This window comes from Heterocephalus glaber, unplaced genomic scaffold (assembly GCF_053883595.1).
Source record: "Heterocephalus glaber isolate CG9 unplaced genomic scaffold, H.glaber_assembly_v1.0 deba00000281, whole genome shotgun sequence".
NCBI lineage: Eukaryota > Metazoa > Chordata > Mammalia > Rodentia > Bathyergidae > Heterocephalus > Heterocephalus glaber.
In genome coordinates this window covers 9,762,521-9,776,597 of record NW_028258139.1, presented here as the reverse complement: position 1 = coordinate 9,776,597, position 14,077 = coordinate 9,762,521, and the positions used below count along the sequence as shown (strand labels likewise).

The following is a 14,077-nucleotide window of genomic DNA, read 5'->3' as shown; positions in this document are numbered from 1 at the left end:
TGAACAGAGGGATCCAGAGGCGTCCAGGTCCAGACAGCATCAGGAACGGAAAGACCACCGTTCTGAGCTCAGGAAGATGCTGATGAGGTGAGCAGCAGAGAGAGGGCCTCTCTGAGGTTTGGTGTTGAGATTTGAAGCCACCGAGAGAAAGGAGAGAGAGACAATGGAATAAAGACTCAGCGGACTGCAATGGTGGGTGAACCTGCAGTCAAACTGTACAGAGTTAAGGGGGCTTTTTTCCCTCCCCCCCCTTCATTTCTTTCCTTTCTTGTTTCTGTTTTGGGTCTTTTATTTATTTTTATTTTATTTATTTATTTTGGTACCAGGGATCAAACTCGGGTCCTTGCACTTGCGCAGCAGACAACGAAACCACTGAGCTAAATCCCCTGCCCTTGTTTCTGTTCTTGCCTTGTTTTGTTTTTTCTTATTGCTGTTGTTTTCTTCTGCTCCTGTTTCTATCTTTTCCTTTTCTCTTTCCTTCATGTTTTCACCAGTCTCCCAACGTTTACATGATCTACCCTTTGACCTCTAGCCTTACTTCTATTGGTACATTTTAGGTATACAATATAATGACATTCATCTTTGGAAATTTGCACCTTTCCATAATCTCTCTTGGTCTAGCCTTACTTCTAATCTTTGCCTCTTCTTATATTTTTCTACCACCCCCAACTCCTTCTAACCTTTCTCCCCAAGGGCAAATTTGCTATACTGAGGGCTTATTTACTATAAACATTTCTGGTTTGTTTTAGATTCTGTTATATAACCACAAACCTCGTTCATACAGTTAAAAGTGACAAATTAATAGTTACCACAGTTTGTCATTTTCCAAGCTGTGTTAGATACTGTTGTTGATGCTGATTGTATTACTTCAGCAAAGGTGACATAATTGTTCTAAGCAGTTGTTCTTCCTGGTGTGCCAAGACTGAGATTGCCTAAGGGTCATTAAAAATACTATAGGTCAGGGCCAAGGAATCAGGAATCCAGTGCCTAGTGGACTGAAGAGGTAGGATCTTGCCACAGACTCTAAACCCAAGAGCCTACTATACCTGGAAGACACCTCAGAGAAGTAGTCATCCCCCAAGGGTCCCAAATACTAGCAATAAGGATACTCACCATAAGCAATCTACAAGTATCAGCCCAGGAATTAAACCAAAGAAACACACAGAAATTGAAAGATCTCCAGGGTACAGTGGGGTTTTTTGTTTGTTTGCTTCTTATTACTGCTTTGGTTTTTATTGAGACAGGGTCTTGTTTTGTAGCCCAGGCTGGCCTTGAACTCACCATGATGCTCCTGCCTCAGCCTCCCCAGTGCTGGGATCGTGGGTATATGCCACCATGCCTGGCTATTGTTTGTTTGTTTGTTTGTTTGCAGTGCTAAGGATAGAGCCCAGGCCTGTCTAGGGTGTATTGTTAAATAAAAACAGCAAAGTTCAGAACAGAGGGGATAATATGCCGAAAGGGGAGGGGACCAGACTGCATTTGTTTATTTTGCACAAAGAAGCAAAAGAAAGAAATTCAGTGAGAAGTAAAAGCGTGGGGTGGGCAGAAGCTTTCACAATATATTCTTTTCTGTTTTGAAAAGTGATTGTATATTTAAATTATTATTTTTACTTTTATTTTGTTTTATTGTATTGCCGTGTTGAGGAGCAAATCTAGGGCTCTGGCATCCACTTTACCGCTGAACCACATCCCCAGCCCAAACAGCTCAGTGCTAGAGCTCATGCTTGCTGCATGCAAGTCCCTGGGTTTCAAACCCCCAGCACAGCAAAATAATAATGGTGATGGTGATAAATAAAGTGAAATCCTTTAAACTGTGATGACACTACCCTCCCACGCTGCAGGACAGCCGGAGGTCAAGGGTTCCTTCCTACCTAGAGGGGAGATGTGGGGACAAGCGATTCGGCCTAGGCAGGAGGACCTCGCCTTGCAATCTGGGGGACAAGTATAAACAGTGGAGAAATCACGTACAGTTTTTGGTTCCATCTATACTTCCTGAATTTTGCAAATTTGTCCTCGTGCGCGGGGGTAAATTGTCCCTAGAGCTGCTCCAGGCAGTGACTGGAGGGAAACGCAAAGCCGCCCTGCAGTAGCGAAAGTGGCCACCGGGGGTCAGCAGCGGCCCGTCCGCCGCCACCCCAGCCACAGGTGACCCGCGGCGCCCTCCGCGCAGGTCCTCGCTGCCATCTGCAGAACCTCGCGCTTGTCGCCATTTGCTGTCCACATGCTTCTGTCTCGGGCCATTTCCCACGTAGGGGCCGCCCTAGGGTCTCGGAGGGCCTCGGCGGTCCGCAAGCCGGGGAACGGGAGGGGGTGGGGAGGCGGATTCCGTGCGGGACCAAGGGCCAGCTCGGTGGCTGAGGCCGGGCCGCTGCGCCCTGCTCCCGGGCGGGAGGGGACAGGAAGCCCAGGCCGCTTCCGGGGCTGGGATGCGGCCAGAGGTCAGAGGAGGGGTCAGCCGGTCCCTGGAGGGAGAGAGCTGCTCCTGGGGCGCAGATGCACCGTGGCCTCGTCCGGAAGGGGAGGGATTCAGACCTTGGCCCGGAGCAGGTTCGGGGCTCAGGCAGCCCGGACAGTCCTGCACCCCGGGAGTGTACAGAGAAAGCAGTCCCTGATCGAGTCCCGAAAAGCACTGCAGACTGGGAGAGAAAACGCCAGCAGGCACTGCAACCTAGGGACGGCCACGAGCCTCCCGGGGCCCTGCCTCGGCCTCCAGTGGCACAAAGTTGGGTAAAAGGATCCTCGGGGCACTCCCGGATCTGGTCGCCTTTGAGGTAAAGTGGCCACCCTTCCCCACGGCAGAGCTGGCCTGGCCACCTGAGGTGGGTCTGGGGCAGCTCCCCTCACGGCGGCCTGGAAGGGTGGATCCAGGCCCCGCTGCCGCTCAGTCCAGGCTGCTCTGTCTCTGGGCGTGGAGGGTGTAGATGTTTCCCAGGTCAAGGCCACAGTGAATCACACCTGGGCTTCTGCAGTGCCCAAATAGTTCATTCACTCTTTCCACAGAGAGAAAGCAGAGAGCTTGCCTGTCCCGGGTTCATCCCCAGCAGTGAAAGGAAAGCTCCCTTACATCTCATGGACACATTCTATCAGTTTGTCCTCTGCTGGGCAGATCAGCTCTTGTGAGGGTCAGGGATCATTTCAAGCATTTCAAATCCTCGCCCAGAGGCCTGGGGGTGTAGCTGAGCAGAGCACTTGCCCAGCATGCACAAGGCCGTGACTCACACCCCGACGCTGGTCATGAACATGGGGCATCCTGACACTAGAGAAAGCACACCTTGAGATTCTGGACTGGGTAGCTGAGGCAGATTATAAAATCCTATTCTGGTGAGCTTTAAAAATTAAACAGAGTCTGATTTTGGACAACAAAGGCAAAGGAGGGGCTATCACAACCCCTGACTTTAAATTATATTACAAAGCTATGGTGATAAAAACAGCATGGTGGGGCCAGGGATTTAGCTCAGTGGTTCTGCCACCTGCCTCGAAAGTGTAAGGACCCGAGTTCAATCCCCAGTACCAAAAAAACCCCAGCATGGTACTGGCAAAAGAACAGACCTGAGGATCAGTGGGACAAACTAGAAGATGCAGAAACAACTCCAGACATACTCAGCCACTTTATCTTTGACAAAGGAACCAGACACCTTCACTGAAAGAAAGATGGCCTCTTGAATAAATGGTGCTGAAAAACTGGCTTTCCACATCCCAAAGATTGAAACTAGACCCATATCTTTCACCATGTACTAACCTAAAATAGAATGGATCAAAGATCTAAATATTAAAACAGAAACACTAAATCTGCTGGAAGAGAGATTAGGTAGAACACTTGAGGACATAGGAGTAGGCAAAGACTTCATGAACAAAACCCAGCCTACGTGGGAAATACTACAAAGAACACCTGGGATCTCATCTTATTAAAAAGCTTTTGCACAGCAAAAAAAACCCCACCACCAGAATGAAGAGATAAACCCACAGAAAAAATTTTTATCAGCTATTCTGATAAAGGACAATTATCTAGAATATATAAAGAACTCAAAAAAATCAGTTCCCATAAATTTAATGACCCAATGCAAAAATGGGCATCTGAAATAAAGCCACTTCTCAGGTGGAGAATTAGAAATGGCAAATCATATGGCATCATATGCTGGGGATTTAGCTCAGTGGTTCCAGCTCCTGCCTTGCAAGTTCAAGGTCCTGAGTTTGATCCCCAGTACCAAAAAAAAAAAAAAAAGGCATCATACTGCAGCAATATATGCTCACCCATGTTTATGGCACCAGTTTGTAATAGCTAAATCTTGGAAACAGCCCAAATGCCCATCAACTGATGAGTGGATAAAGAAGATGTGAGTTTTTACACACAATGGAGTTCTACTCTGCCATAAAGATGAGCTTCAGACGTTTATAGCTAACTGTATGGACCTTGAGACCATATTCTTAAGTGAAATAAATCAGACACATGTTTACGTACTGCATTGTTTCTCTGGTGTGAGAAACTGAATGTGGAAATAAGGACTGAGGTGTATAATGGATGTTGGGAAATGGGAAGAAAGTGTTCAAATGGGAGGGGAACAAGGGAGGAGGGAGGGAGAAAGGAAGGGAGGGACAAGAAAAAAAGTGAAAATAGAAGGAAAAATGGGAACAAAGCTTCTGTACATAGGAAGAGGGCCTTGAGGAGGGAAAAAGAGATAAAATAAAATTTATTTATTTATTTATTTTTTGGTACCGGGGATCGAACTCAGGACCTTGCACTTGTGAGGCAGGCACCGGAACCACTGAGCTAAATCCCCGGCAGGCTCTATTTAATTTTTAAGAATAAATTTTATGGCCGGAGATTTAGCTCAGTGGTTCCTTGCAAGCACAAGGTCTCGAGTTCGATCCCTGATACCAAAAAAAAATTTAACGGAGCCTGATGTGGTGGCTCATGCCTATGCTACATCCCCAGCCCTTTTTATTTTTTATTTTGAGACAGGATCTCACTAAGTTGACCCCAGGCTGGGGTCAAACTTGCAATCCTCCTGCCTCAGCCTCCCAACTGCTGAGTTTACAGATGTACACCACTGCACATTGAATCAGATTGTCTTTCCAACTCAACACATCTCCTTCTTGTTTTCCTTCTGCCAGAAGAAGAGTGGACCAACAGCAGAGGCAGATTCTGTGGACCACATCCTGCTCTAGAAGTGGAGTTAAGGCAACTAGAAACTCCAAACTCCCCTGGAACCTTATGTATGTTTGAAGCCCCCTTTTTCTTTAGTTAGGGTCTCTGTGCTGCCCAAACTGGCCTTGACTCCAGACTCAATTGATTTTCCTGCCGAGGCCTCCTGAGCAACAGACTTCCGGCACACACCGTGTCCGACTTTCAGAGTTCTTTGTTTTGTGGCACTGGGGATTGACCCCAGGGCTTTGCAGTGAGCGACATCCCTGGCCCTTTTGTTTTGAGATAGGATCTTCTTGTTGAGACTAGTTGTTAAGTTGCCCAGACTGAGCTGGAACTTGTGACCATCCTGCCTCAGCCTCCTAGAGTGCTGAGATTACAGGCATGTGCCATCATACCTGACTTTTAAGAGCCTTTTTAAAGAAAACTCGCTGGTACAGTACACACTTTGTCTGAAACAGAAGCCCCGGTGGCCTTACTGTTGTCAAAGAACAAAAGTACAGCGGTTTGGGCTGGGGGTGCCGTTCAGTGGTAGAACATGTGCTTGGCATGTGCAAGGCCCTGGGTTCAATCCTCAGCACCAGAAAACAAAAAATAACAAAACAGAAAAGCAAAAAACCTTACTTGGGCATGGTGACACACTCCTGTAATCCCAAGTACCCCGGGGGATGAGGCAGGAGGATCTCAAAGTTTGAGACCAGCCATTCCCTTCCCTTTTTTCCCCCTTGGGTACTGGGAATGGGACCCAGGGCCCTCTACCACCGAGGTACATCCCTAGCCCTTTTTATTTTGAGACAGTCTCACTAAGTTGTTGAGGCTGGACCTGAACTCATTATCCTCCTGTGGCACCATGCCTGGCCGTGTGTGCGTATGTGTGTGTGGGGCGGGGGGTAGTGCGGGGTGTGGGGATGCAGTCTGATAATCTCAGCACTTGGGAGGCTGAGACAGGAAGATGGCTTCAAGTTCAAGGCCAGCCTAGACTACATAGTTTAAGGCCAGTCTGAACTACACAGTGAGACCCTGTCTAAAAACAAAAAACAAACAAAATATATACATATGGATCAATAGGTAAATACATACAAATGCTTGTTAGCATATATCTCTATTTATATTAATTATACAGCCAAGCATGGTGGCACATCCCTGTAATCCCAGCACTTGGAAGGCTGAGGCAGGAGGATCACTTCAAGTTCAAGGCCAGCCTGGGCTGCGTAGTGAGTTCAAACCCAGCCTGAATTAGAGCAAGACCCTGTCTCAAAAAAACTTTTAAAAAATTATATATGAGGGCCGGGGATTTAGTTCAGTGGTTCAGGCGGCTGCCTTGAAAGCACAAGGATCATAGTTCGATCCCCAATACCCCAAAAAAATTATATATATATTTATATACACACAATGTATGTGTGCCTATATATGTATACGTGCATGAATACACATACACACACACACACACACACACATACACACATACTAGTAGCAATGGACACATCTTGTGCCCAGAATGGGCCTTCTAAGTATTATTCCTTACCAGAATAATATGTAAAGCAACCAGGAGCTAGACATAGTGCCACGCCCCTTAATCCCAACTCTTGGGAAGGCTGAGACAAGACGATCTCTTGAGCCCAGGAGGTCTGGGCCAATCTGGGCAACATAGTGCAACCCCATCTCTGAAAAAAATTAAAATTAAAAGGAACCAGAAATGGTTGACCCATTTCAGAAGAAATGTTTTGGGGCATAAGAGAGGAAAAGTACAAAATGAGTCTAAAACAATTTACTGTGTCAGAAAATTAAAAAATTGCAGGCATTTTTTGGGAGCCAGCTTAACAGGGCTCCTATGGCCAAAGGTGAAAGGAGCATTCCAGTAAATGTTTTTTCTTTTTTTTCTTTTGGTATTGGGAATTGAACTCATGTAGCCCAGGCTGGCCTTGAACTCGTGGCAATCCTCCTGCCTCAGCTTCCCAAGTGCTGGGATTACAAGTATGTGCCATCATGCCTGGCAACTCCAGTACATTTTTTTTTTTGATACCAGGTATCGAACTTAGGACCTTGCACTTGCCAGGCAGGTGCAGTGCCACTGAGCTACATCCCCAGACCTAACTCCAATTAAGTTCTTACAGTCCACAGAATCCAAGAACCATGCTGGTGAGGATTTTTCCTTACAGTGGAGTGGCGACTGATAAATTTAGAAGAAATTATGGAATTTTTTAAAAAATCACCACCCAATGATTAATTTTTTCCAGTTTCTATTATCCTGTATACTTTACTTCTTCATCTGCATTTGTTTTGTTTTGTTTGAGACAAGTTCTTGCTAAATAGTTCAAGCTGCCCTTGAGCTTTCTATATCGGGAGAGAGTGGCCTCCTGCTTCGTCCTCCTGAACCTGGAATCACAGGGACAGCCCACCATGCCCAGTCCACACCTCCTTACAATGTGACGCTGACAGCCTTCCTTCAAAGGCAGGGTGTGTGTCCCCACCTCTTAACGCTTTTGTGCGGTCCCATGTGACTCCCAAGAGCTCCTGGTTCGCTCCCTGCCACACCTGCCCTTGGTGGACGGGGCCAGCCTGAGGAGCCTGCTAGGTTCGAGGGCCCAGCCCAGGGCTGTGAGGGGCACAGGTCTCCACCAGCCTCCCGGGCTCCAGTTCTGCTGTTGTGTTGACGGCAACTCAGGAGCCTATAATCCCAGCACTCACTCGGGGGGAAAAGGCAGGAGAATCGCTTTGAGTTTGAGGCCAGCCTGAAGTACATAGCTAGATCCTGTCTCCAAAAACAAGCAACCTCCAAAAAAGGCTATCTCTACTGTTGGAAAAAGTTGAGCAGGGTGTGGTGACAAACACTTGTGATACCAGCACTTGGGAGGCTGAGGCAGGAGGATCATTGCAAGTCAGGACCAGCCTGGGCTACATAGTGAGTTCAAGGCCAGCCTGAACGACACAGCAAGACCCTGTCTCAAAAACCACAAAAAGAAAGAAAAAGAAAAGAAAAGAAAATGTTGAGGTCACAAAAGACAAGGGAAGAACAAGGTGCTATTTCAGACTATAAAGATCCTGGAGACAGGACAATGAAATGTAACCCGGGATCCAAGGTTAGGTTCTGGATGGGAAAAAAGGCCTGGAAGGGCAAGTGCTGGGGAAGCATCTCATCAACATGAATCCCCTGCCTCAGATGGATGTACGGTGGTTACATGAGAGAATTCACTGTCTTTGGGAAATAAACAAGAGTTTATGGTGAAATACAAATATTTGTTGAGATTCTCACATATTTGAGTATACTAAAAACCACCAGAGAATTTAGAGGTACCGTAGATATTTAGGGAAGGCAAGCAAAGAGCATATTAAAGGGTTTTTTTTCCAGGGCTGGGGTAGAACCCAGGGCCTCTCACGCTCAGCAGGCTCATACACCCTCAACCCCGACAGCTCCCGTACCATCCTCGCAAGTTGTCTAAAGGTTCAAAGCCATCTCAAGTGACAAGAACAATGAATGGACATTCATTTAGTTCAGAAGGACTCAGCCTATTCCACTAGGCACAAAAGCAGAAAAGAGGGGGACAGGAAGGCGGGGCTGCGGCAGGTTCACTCTGCTACAAGGACTCGGTCGGAGTCCCTCACTTCTCCCGGAGACCCACGTTCCTGGCAACTGGCCATAAAAGCCCCGGCTGCTAAGTTCCATTTTCACCAGTTATTAAATAGAAGTCAGCTGAGCTGGGACCTAAGAGGACTCTGGTGGATTGGTTGAGGCAATGAGTTATGCTCAGAATCGGACAGGATCATGAAGGTCGTCTTGCTTTGCCTGTGTTCAGCTGCAGCTGGGCACAGGGCAGCAGCAAGCTCTTCCTGGGACCACTAACTGAACTCGAGAAACCACAAACGGGGAGGGGAGCCGGCTGCACCCTGGAGGGCCTGGGTGCCGATGATGGAGGGGAAGGAATGTGAAGCCACTGGGGACTGATAAGGAAATTTTATTATTTATTTTGCAGTACCGGGGATCGCACTCAGAACCTTGCACTTGCCAGGCAGGAGCGGCGCCACCGAGCTAAATCCCTGGCTTGTTTTTATTTATTTAATTTTACTTTTGCAGTGCTGAGGATTGAACCCAGGGTCTCACAAATGCTAAGCAAGTGCTCTGTCACTGAGCCACAACCCGGCCTCTCCCCAGCCCCCTTCTTTTGAGTCAAGGTCTCACTAAAATTGTACACACTGGCCTCAGACTTGTGATTACTTGCCCCTGCCTAAACCTCTGGAGGAGCTGGGATGACAGGCCTGTTCTGAGGTACTCAGCAAGGGTTCTCCATTCTCCTTCACATCCTACAGCTGAGTGAGGACAGTGCTGGCTTCTTGCCTTCTTTCTCCAAAGACCAGGCTGTGTGCCAGACTGTCGTCACAAGAGGCCTGCTGTTACTCTGCTTCAACCTTCCTTACCAACCCACTCAACAGATTGAGAGGGAGGCCGGGGGGTATTTCATTGTTAAGAGTATTTGCCCAGAAGCTGAGTGTGGTGGTGCACTCGGGAAGCTGAGGCAGGAGGATCATCATGAGTTCGGGGCCAGCCTGGTCTACGTAGTGAGGCCCAGCATGCAAGAGGCCCTGGGTTGGATCTCCAGCCGGGGGGGGGGGGGGGGGTTGGTTGCTGAGCATTGGTGCGTGCTTGTAATCCCAGCCACCCAGAAGGCTGAGGCAGGAGGATTGTTAGCTCAAAGCCAGCCTATATGACAACTCAGTGACCCCAGTCTAAAAAAAAGCTGAAGATGTAGCTCAGTGCTTAAGAGCACTTGCCTAACATGCACAAGTCACTGGATTCAGTCCCAGTGGGGCAAAAATAAATAAATCAGCCACAAAAGAGAAACAGAGGTGACATCCATGTGCTCAGCACACCTTTAATTAAGTCCTATGCAGGCTGGGGAACAGGGCTAGACCCTGAACTGGCAGCTGGCAAGAGAATCTTTAGAGTCTGCCCATGTGGACTTGCAGTCTGGGAGAGATTTCTGTCTACAGAAATCAGTGCCTACAAATGGCAAAGGCAAAGAGCGAGGTGCCGTGAGACAGAATGACAGGCCAACCGATGGAGAAGACCTTTCTGGGGCGGTGCCACGCGGCCGAGCTAGCCGGAGGGAGTTGGATAAAGGTGGAGAGCAATTCAAGGCGGGGAAAATGAGAAAACACTCTGGCACAAGGAGGTGCTCGGGACATTTGGGGACAGAGGACCAGCGGGGTGTGACTCTGGGGCACCAGGGATTTCTGGAGAGGGACGGTGCCGAAGGGACCAGGTGAGGCAGGACGTACGTGAACTGCGTGCAAAGCTCCGCGTTTTAGGCTAAGCGCAGTGCATTGTTAACAATGGAGTCACTGGATTGAAATTTAATTCTTTAAAAATCGGCTTGCTCTGTGAAAAATACATCTGAAGGGACAAGGAAAGATGGGGGTTCAACTAGGGGGCAACTGCCATAGCCCAGGCAGGAGGCACAGTAGCTGGATTCCGCTAACAGCCCTGGGGAGAGAACAAGGAGGAGAATGTCCCCGAACGTATCTGCTTGAGCTCCTAAGCAGAACAGGCGGAAAAGCGGGGAGAAACCGGGGAAGGACTGGGAGTTCAGAATTACACGTAGGCTTCAGGATCAGCAGCAGATATCAGGTATTTACAAGCAAGGGGATGGGGTGGGGGCAGTCAGTGGGGTGGTGGAGCACTTGCCCCTGCAGCATTCCCAGTGCCTGGGGTTGGACCCGCAGCACAGAAGGGGAAAAAGCAAGGGAGTAGAAAAGACTCCTTGGTCAATGTGTACAGGAAGAGTGAAGAAGAGAAAAAAAGAGACCAGAATAGATTTTTTTTTTTTTTTTTTTTTTGTACCGGGGATTGATCTCAGGACCTTGGGCTTCCTAGTCAGGCAGTGGAACCACTGAGCTAAATCCCTGGCCCGAGACCAGAATAGAAAAGCGGTCCTGGACTAAGCCCTGAGGACACCTCCCAGAGGCCGGGTGGAGGAGGCTGGAGGAGTCCACGGCCCGGGGCTAAGGTGAGTCTGGTCAGCTGGTTGACTGTTTATTTATTATTATTATTATTATTATTATTTTGGGGAGGTACCAGGCATTGAACTCTGGACCTTGCGCTTGCAAGGCAGGCAGCGGAACCACTGAGCTAAATCCCCAGCCCATGGTTGACTGTTTCTGAAGGGTCACGCGATGCAGAAGCCATCGCTGGTCTTCACTAGGGCAGTTGTGATAGGAAACAGGCTGCGCTGGACTCAAGCTGAGCACACAGCAGGAAGCAGAGGGGCGGAGGGGGGTGGAGGGCTGCTCTCTTCACGCCAGCTTCCTAGCCAGCCCCTCGATGAAATGATCCCACTCCACAGCCCAGGCGTTCATGAAAAAGTCCTTCTCTGCCTTGGGCAGGGAGCTGTACCTGAGGGAGGAAGAGCTCAGGTCAGCCCAGGGAGCACGGGGAGCTGGACAGGGACAGGAGGGGACCCGGTGTGGCAGCTGGAGTGACTCTGCAGTGACTGCAGAGAGCTTCCCTCACCACTCTGGTGTCTCCCCAAGTCCCGGGAGAGCGACAGGAGCCGTGGTGGGAAGGGCTAGGGTGGCTCAGTGGTGCAGCCCTCACTTCACAGGGCAAGAGCCTGGGCTCCACACTCAGCATCAGAAAAAAAAAGTTGAAGGGTGAAGAGAGGGGATTCTGCGCAGCAGGCGGGACGCTCACTTGATGGAATTCATGATCAGCAGTTTCAGGGTCCTCAGGTCGGCGCTCCTCCCGCCGATGCCCATGAAGGCCTCGTAGAAATCGTAGGACAGGCCTTTGGCCCCGTAGACAGCCGGGTTGTCAGAGCTGATCACCATGGGGTAGCCCTGGGCCATCAGAGCCGCCGCAGGGTGGTTTCTCAGGTCGGACACCAGCTTCATGACCTGCGGGAGGAGGCCAGGGAGAAAGGTGGGCATCGCTCCAGGGAATGCTAAGACCCCAGGGAGGTCATCTGTGAGCGTGGTCAGCTCCTTCCTTGGCCCTGTCCCCACTTTCTGTCCCTGTTTCCACTGGGCCCTGGGAACAGAGCCAGTGCCCATTCTCCAAGTCAGAGCCATGGCAGAGATGCTCGGTCCGACTCTCTCTCATGCTGAGCACAGTGAATCAGGTAGGGGCCCAAAGGAGCCAGGAACAGCGGGGAGCAGAGGGGTCACTTCCCTTTCTCCAGTGCTCCCACTCATTTATCCGAAATCCCACCGAACTGCGACACCCACTGCTGCCCCCTTATGATGCATGGTTTAGGGAAAAGGCTTTCTGAAATAACGTGACTAACGGGCAGCTCAGAGGGGTAGAGTACAGAAAACAAGTGAGTTAAGCAGAGAAAATTATACGGGGCAAATGCAGGGAATCAGCACAGCCTGGGGCTGGAGAGAAGATCACACCAGATCAGCCCCTAGGACCCACATACCTGGTTGGAGATGGGACAGACTTCTATGGGGATGTCCTTTGCCCTCGCATAAGCTGTGACCACTGGGTGTTTGGTCAAAGCAAATCCGTGGCCAATCCTGGTAGCATTCATTATTACAGCATCCACAAGGTTTGTGTCTGCCTGAGTGCCATACCAGTCTGGGGACAAAGGGACAGTGTTCAATAGAGAGGGATGGGGCTGGGGATTTAGCTCAGTGGTTCTGCTGTCTGCCTTGCAAGCACAAGGTCCTGAGTTTGATCCCTGGTACCAAAAAAAAAAAAAAACCAAACAATCAATAGAGAGGGATGGAGAGACCCCCCAGACCTTCCCAGGATATAGATGCTGGCTGGTACATGCCACAGAAGGGAGAAAATTAACACTGACACACACTCACACACATCACACGCGCGCGCGCGTGGGATACAATATACCTTTTTCTTTCTTTTATTACTTTATTAATTAGAGATGAGGCAGTTGAGACATATATAGGGAATTTTTTGTTTGTTTGTTTTTTGTCATACTAGAGATTGAACCCAGAGTCTTGTCCATGCTAGGCAAGTACTCTACCACTGAGATATCCCCAAAGCTCCTTACATAGGGTGTGTGTTCTTTTTGTTTTTGCAGTGCTGGGAGCTGAACACTGGGCCTTGTGCATGCTAAACATGTGCTCCACCCTTGAGCTATACCTGTAGATCTCTTTCCACTAGTTTGTAAATATTTCTTTTCTTCTTTTAAATAAGGACACTACTGGGATTTAGCTCAGTGGTTCCACCCCCTGCCTTGCTAGCGCAAGGTCCCGAGGTCGATCCCAGGTACCAATAAAGAAAAAAAAAGTTCTCAAGTCCTGGTAAAATAGTCACCAACGACTGTACATCTTGGACCTTGGTTAGATCCCATGTTACACTGTTTCGTGCTGTGAAGGTCTTGTTTCACACACATAAGCATAATTTTCCCAACTAGACCACAAGTTCTTCAAGGTTGAAAGCCCCCTGCCCCATCCACCGCCACGACAATCCTTTACATCTCCCAGAGCAGACTTTGATCTAAATTGGATCTAAACTGACTGGAAATGTCAGGAAGAAGAGATGAATGCCAGCGCCCTCCCCTCTCCTCCTGGCCTTGGTCCTCTGAAGGTGACAGGGGCCTGTGGCACTGGGACAGATGCTGGGGGCACTGCCGAGAGCCCCCCACTGGAACAGCCTCCCCCTCACCTCCCTTTGCTGACATCTGTGCTTGGGCTTTGTGGAGCAAAACAGGAGAGAGGCTGAGATGACACGGATAGAGCTCCAGGGCACAGATGGGGCCAGGCTCAAGACATTCCTGACAGCTCCTGATGGGACGCAGCCAGGGTTGGCCTCCTCGGCAGGGTGGATGAGATTGAACAGAGCACTCGGAGGACGGGGGCCTGGACCTCACCCCTCTCTGGCCACTGTGCAGTGTGTGACTGCAGGTGGTCCGCTCGCTCCTAGATTCAACTCCTGTCCTGCACTTTAACCCTGGGCCAGAAATACTATCTTTGGAG

General features: G+C 49.3%; 1 protein-coding gene across 1 annotated transcript in view; it reads right to left on the bottom strand.

Moving 5' to 3' along the window:
- Window positions 1-10,984: 10,984 nt before the first annotated feature.
- Window positions 10,985-14,077, bottom strand: part of Ada2 (adenosine deaminase 2) — a 29,459-nt gene continuing 26,366 nt past the window's right edge. Inside the window, exons 8-10 of the mRNA XM_087186210.1 lie at window positions 12,556-12,713; window positions 11,829-12,031; window positions 10,985-11,531 (exon numbers count right to left, since the gene is read on the bottom strand). Coding sequence (XP_087042336.1) covers window positions 11,432-11,531; window positions 11,829-12,031; window positions 12,556-12,713 — 461 coding nt within the window. The 3' untranslated portion in view covers window positions 10,985-11,431. The remainder of the gene's footprint in view (window positions 11,532-11,828; window positions 12,032-12,555; window positions 12,714-14,077) is intronic.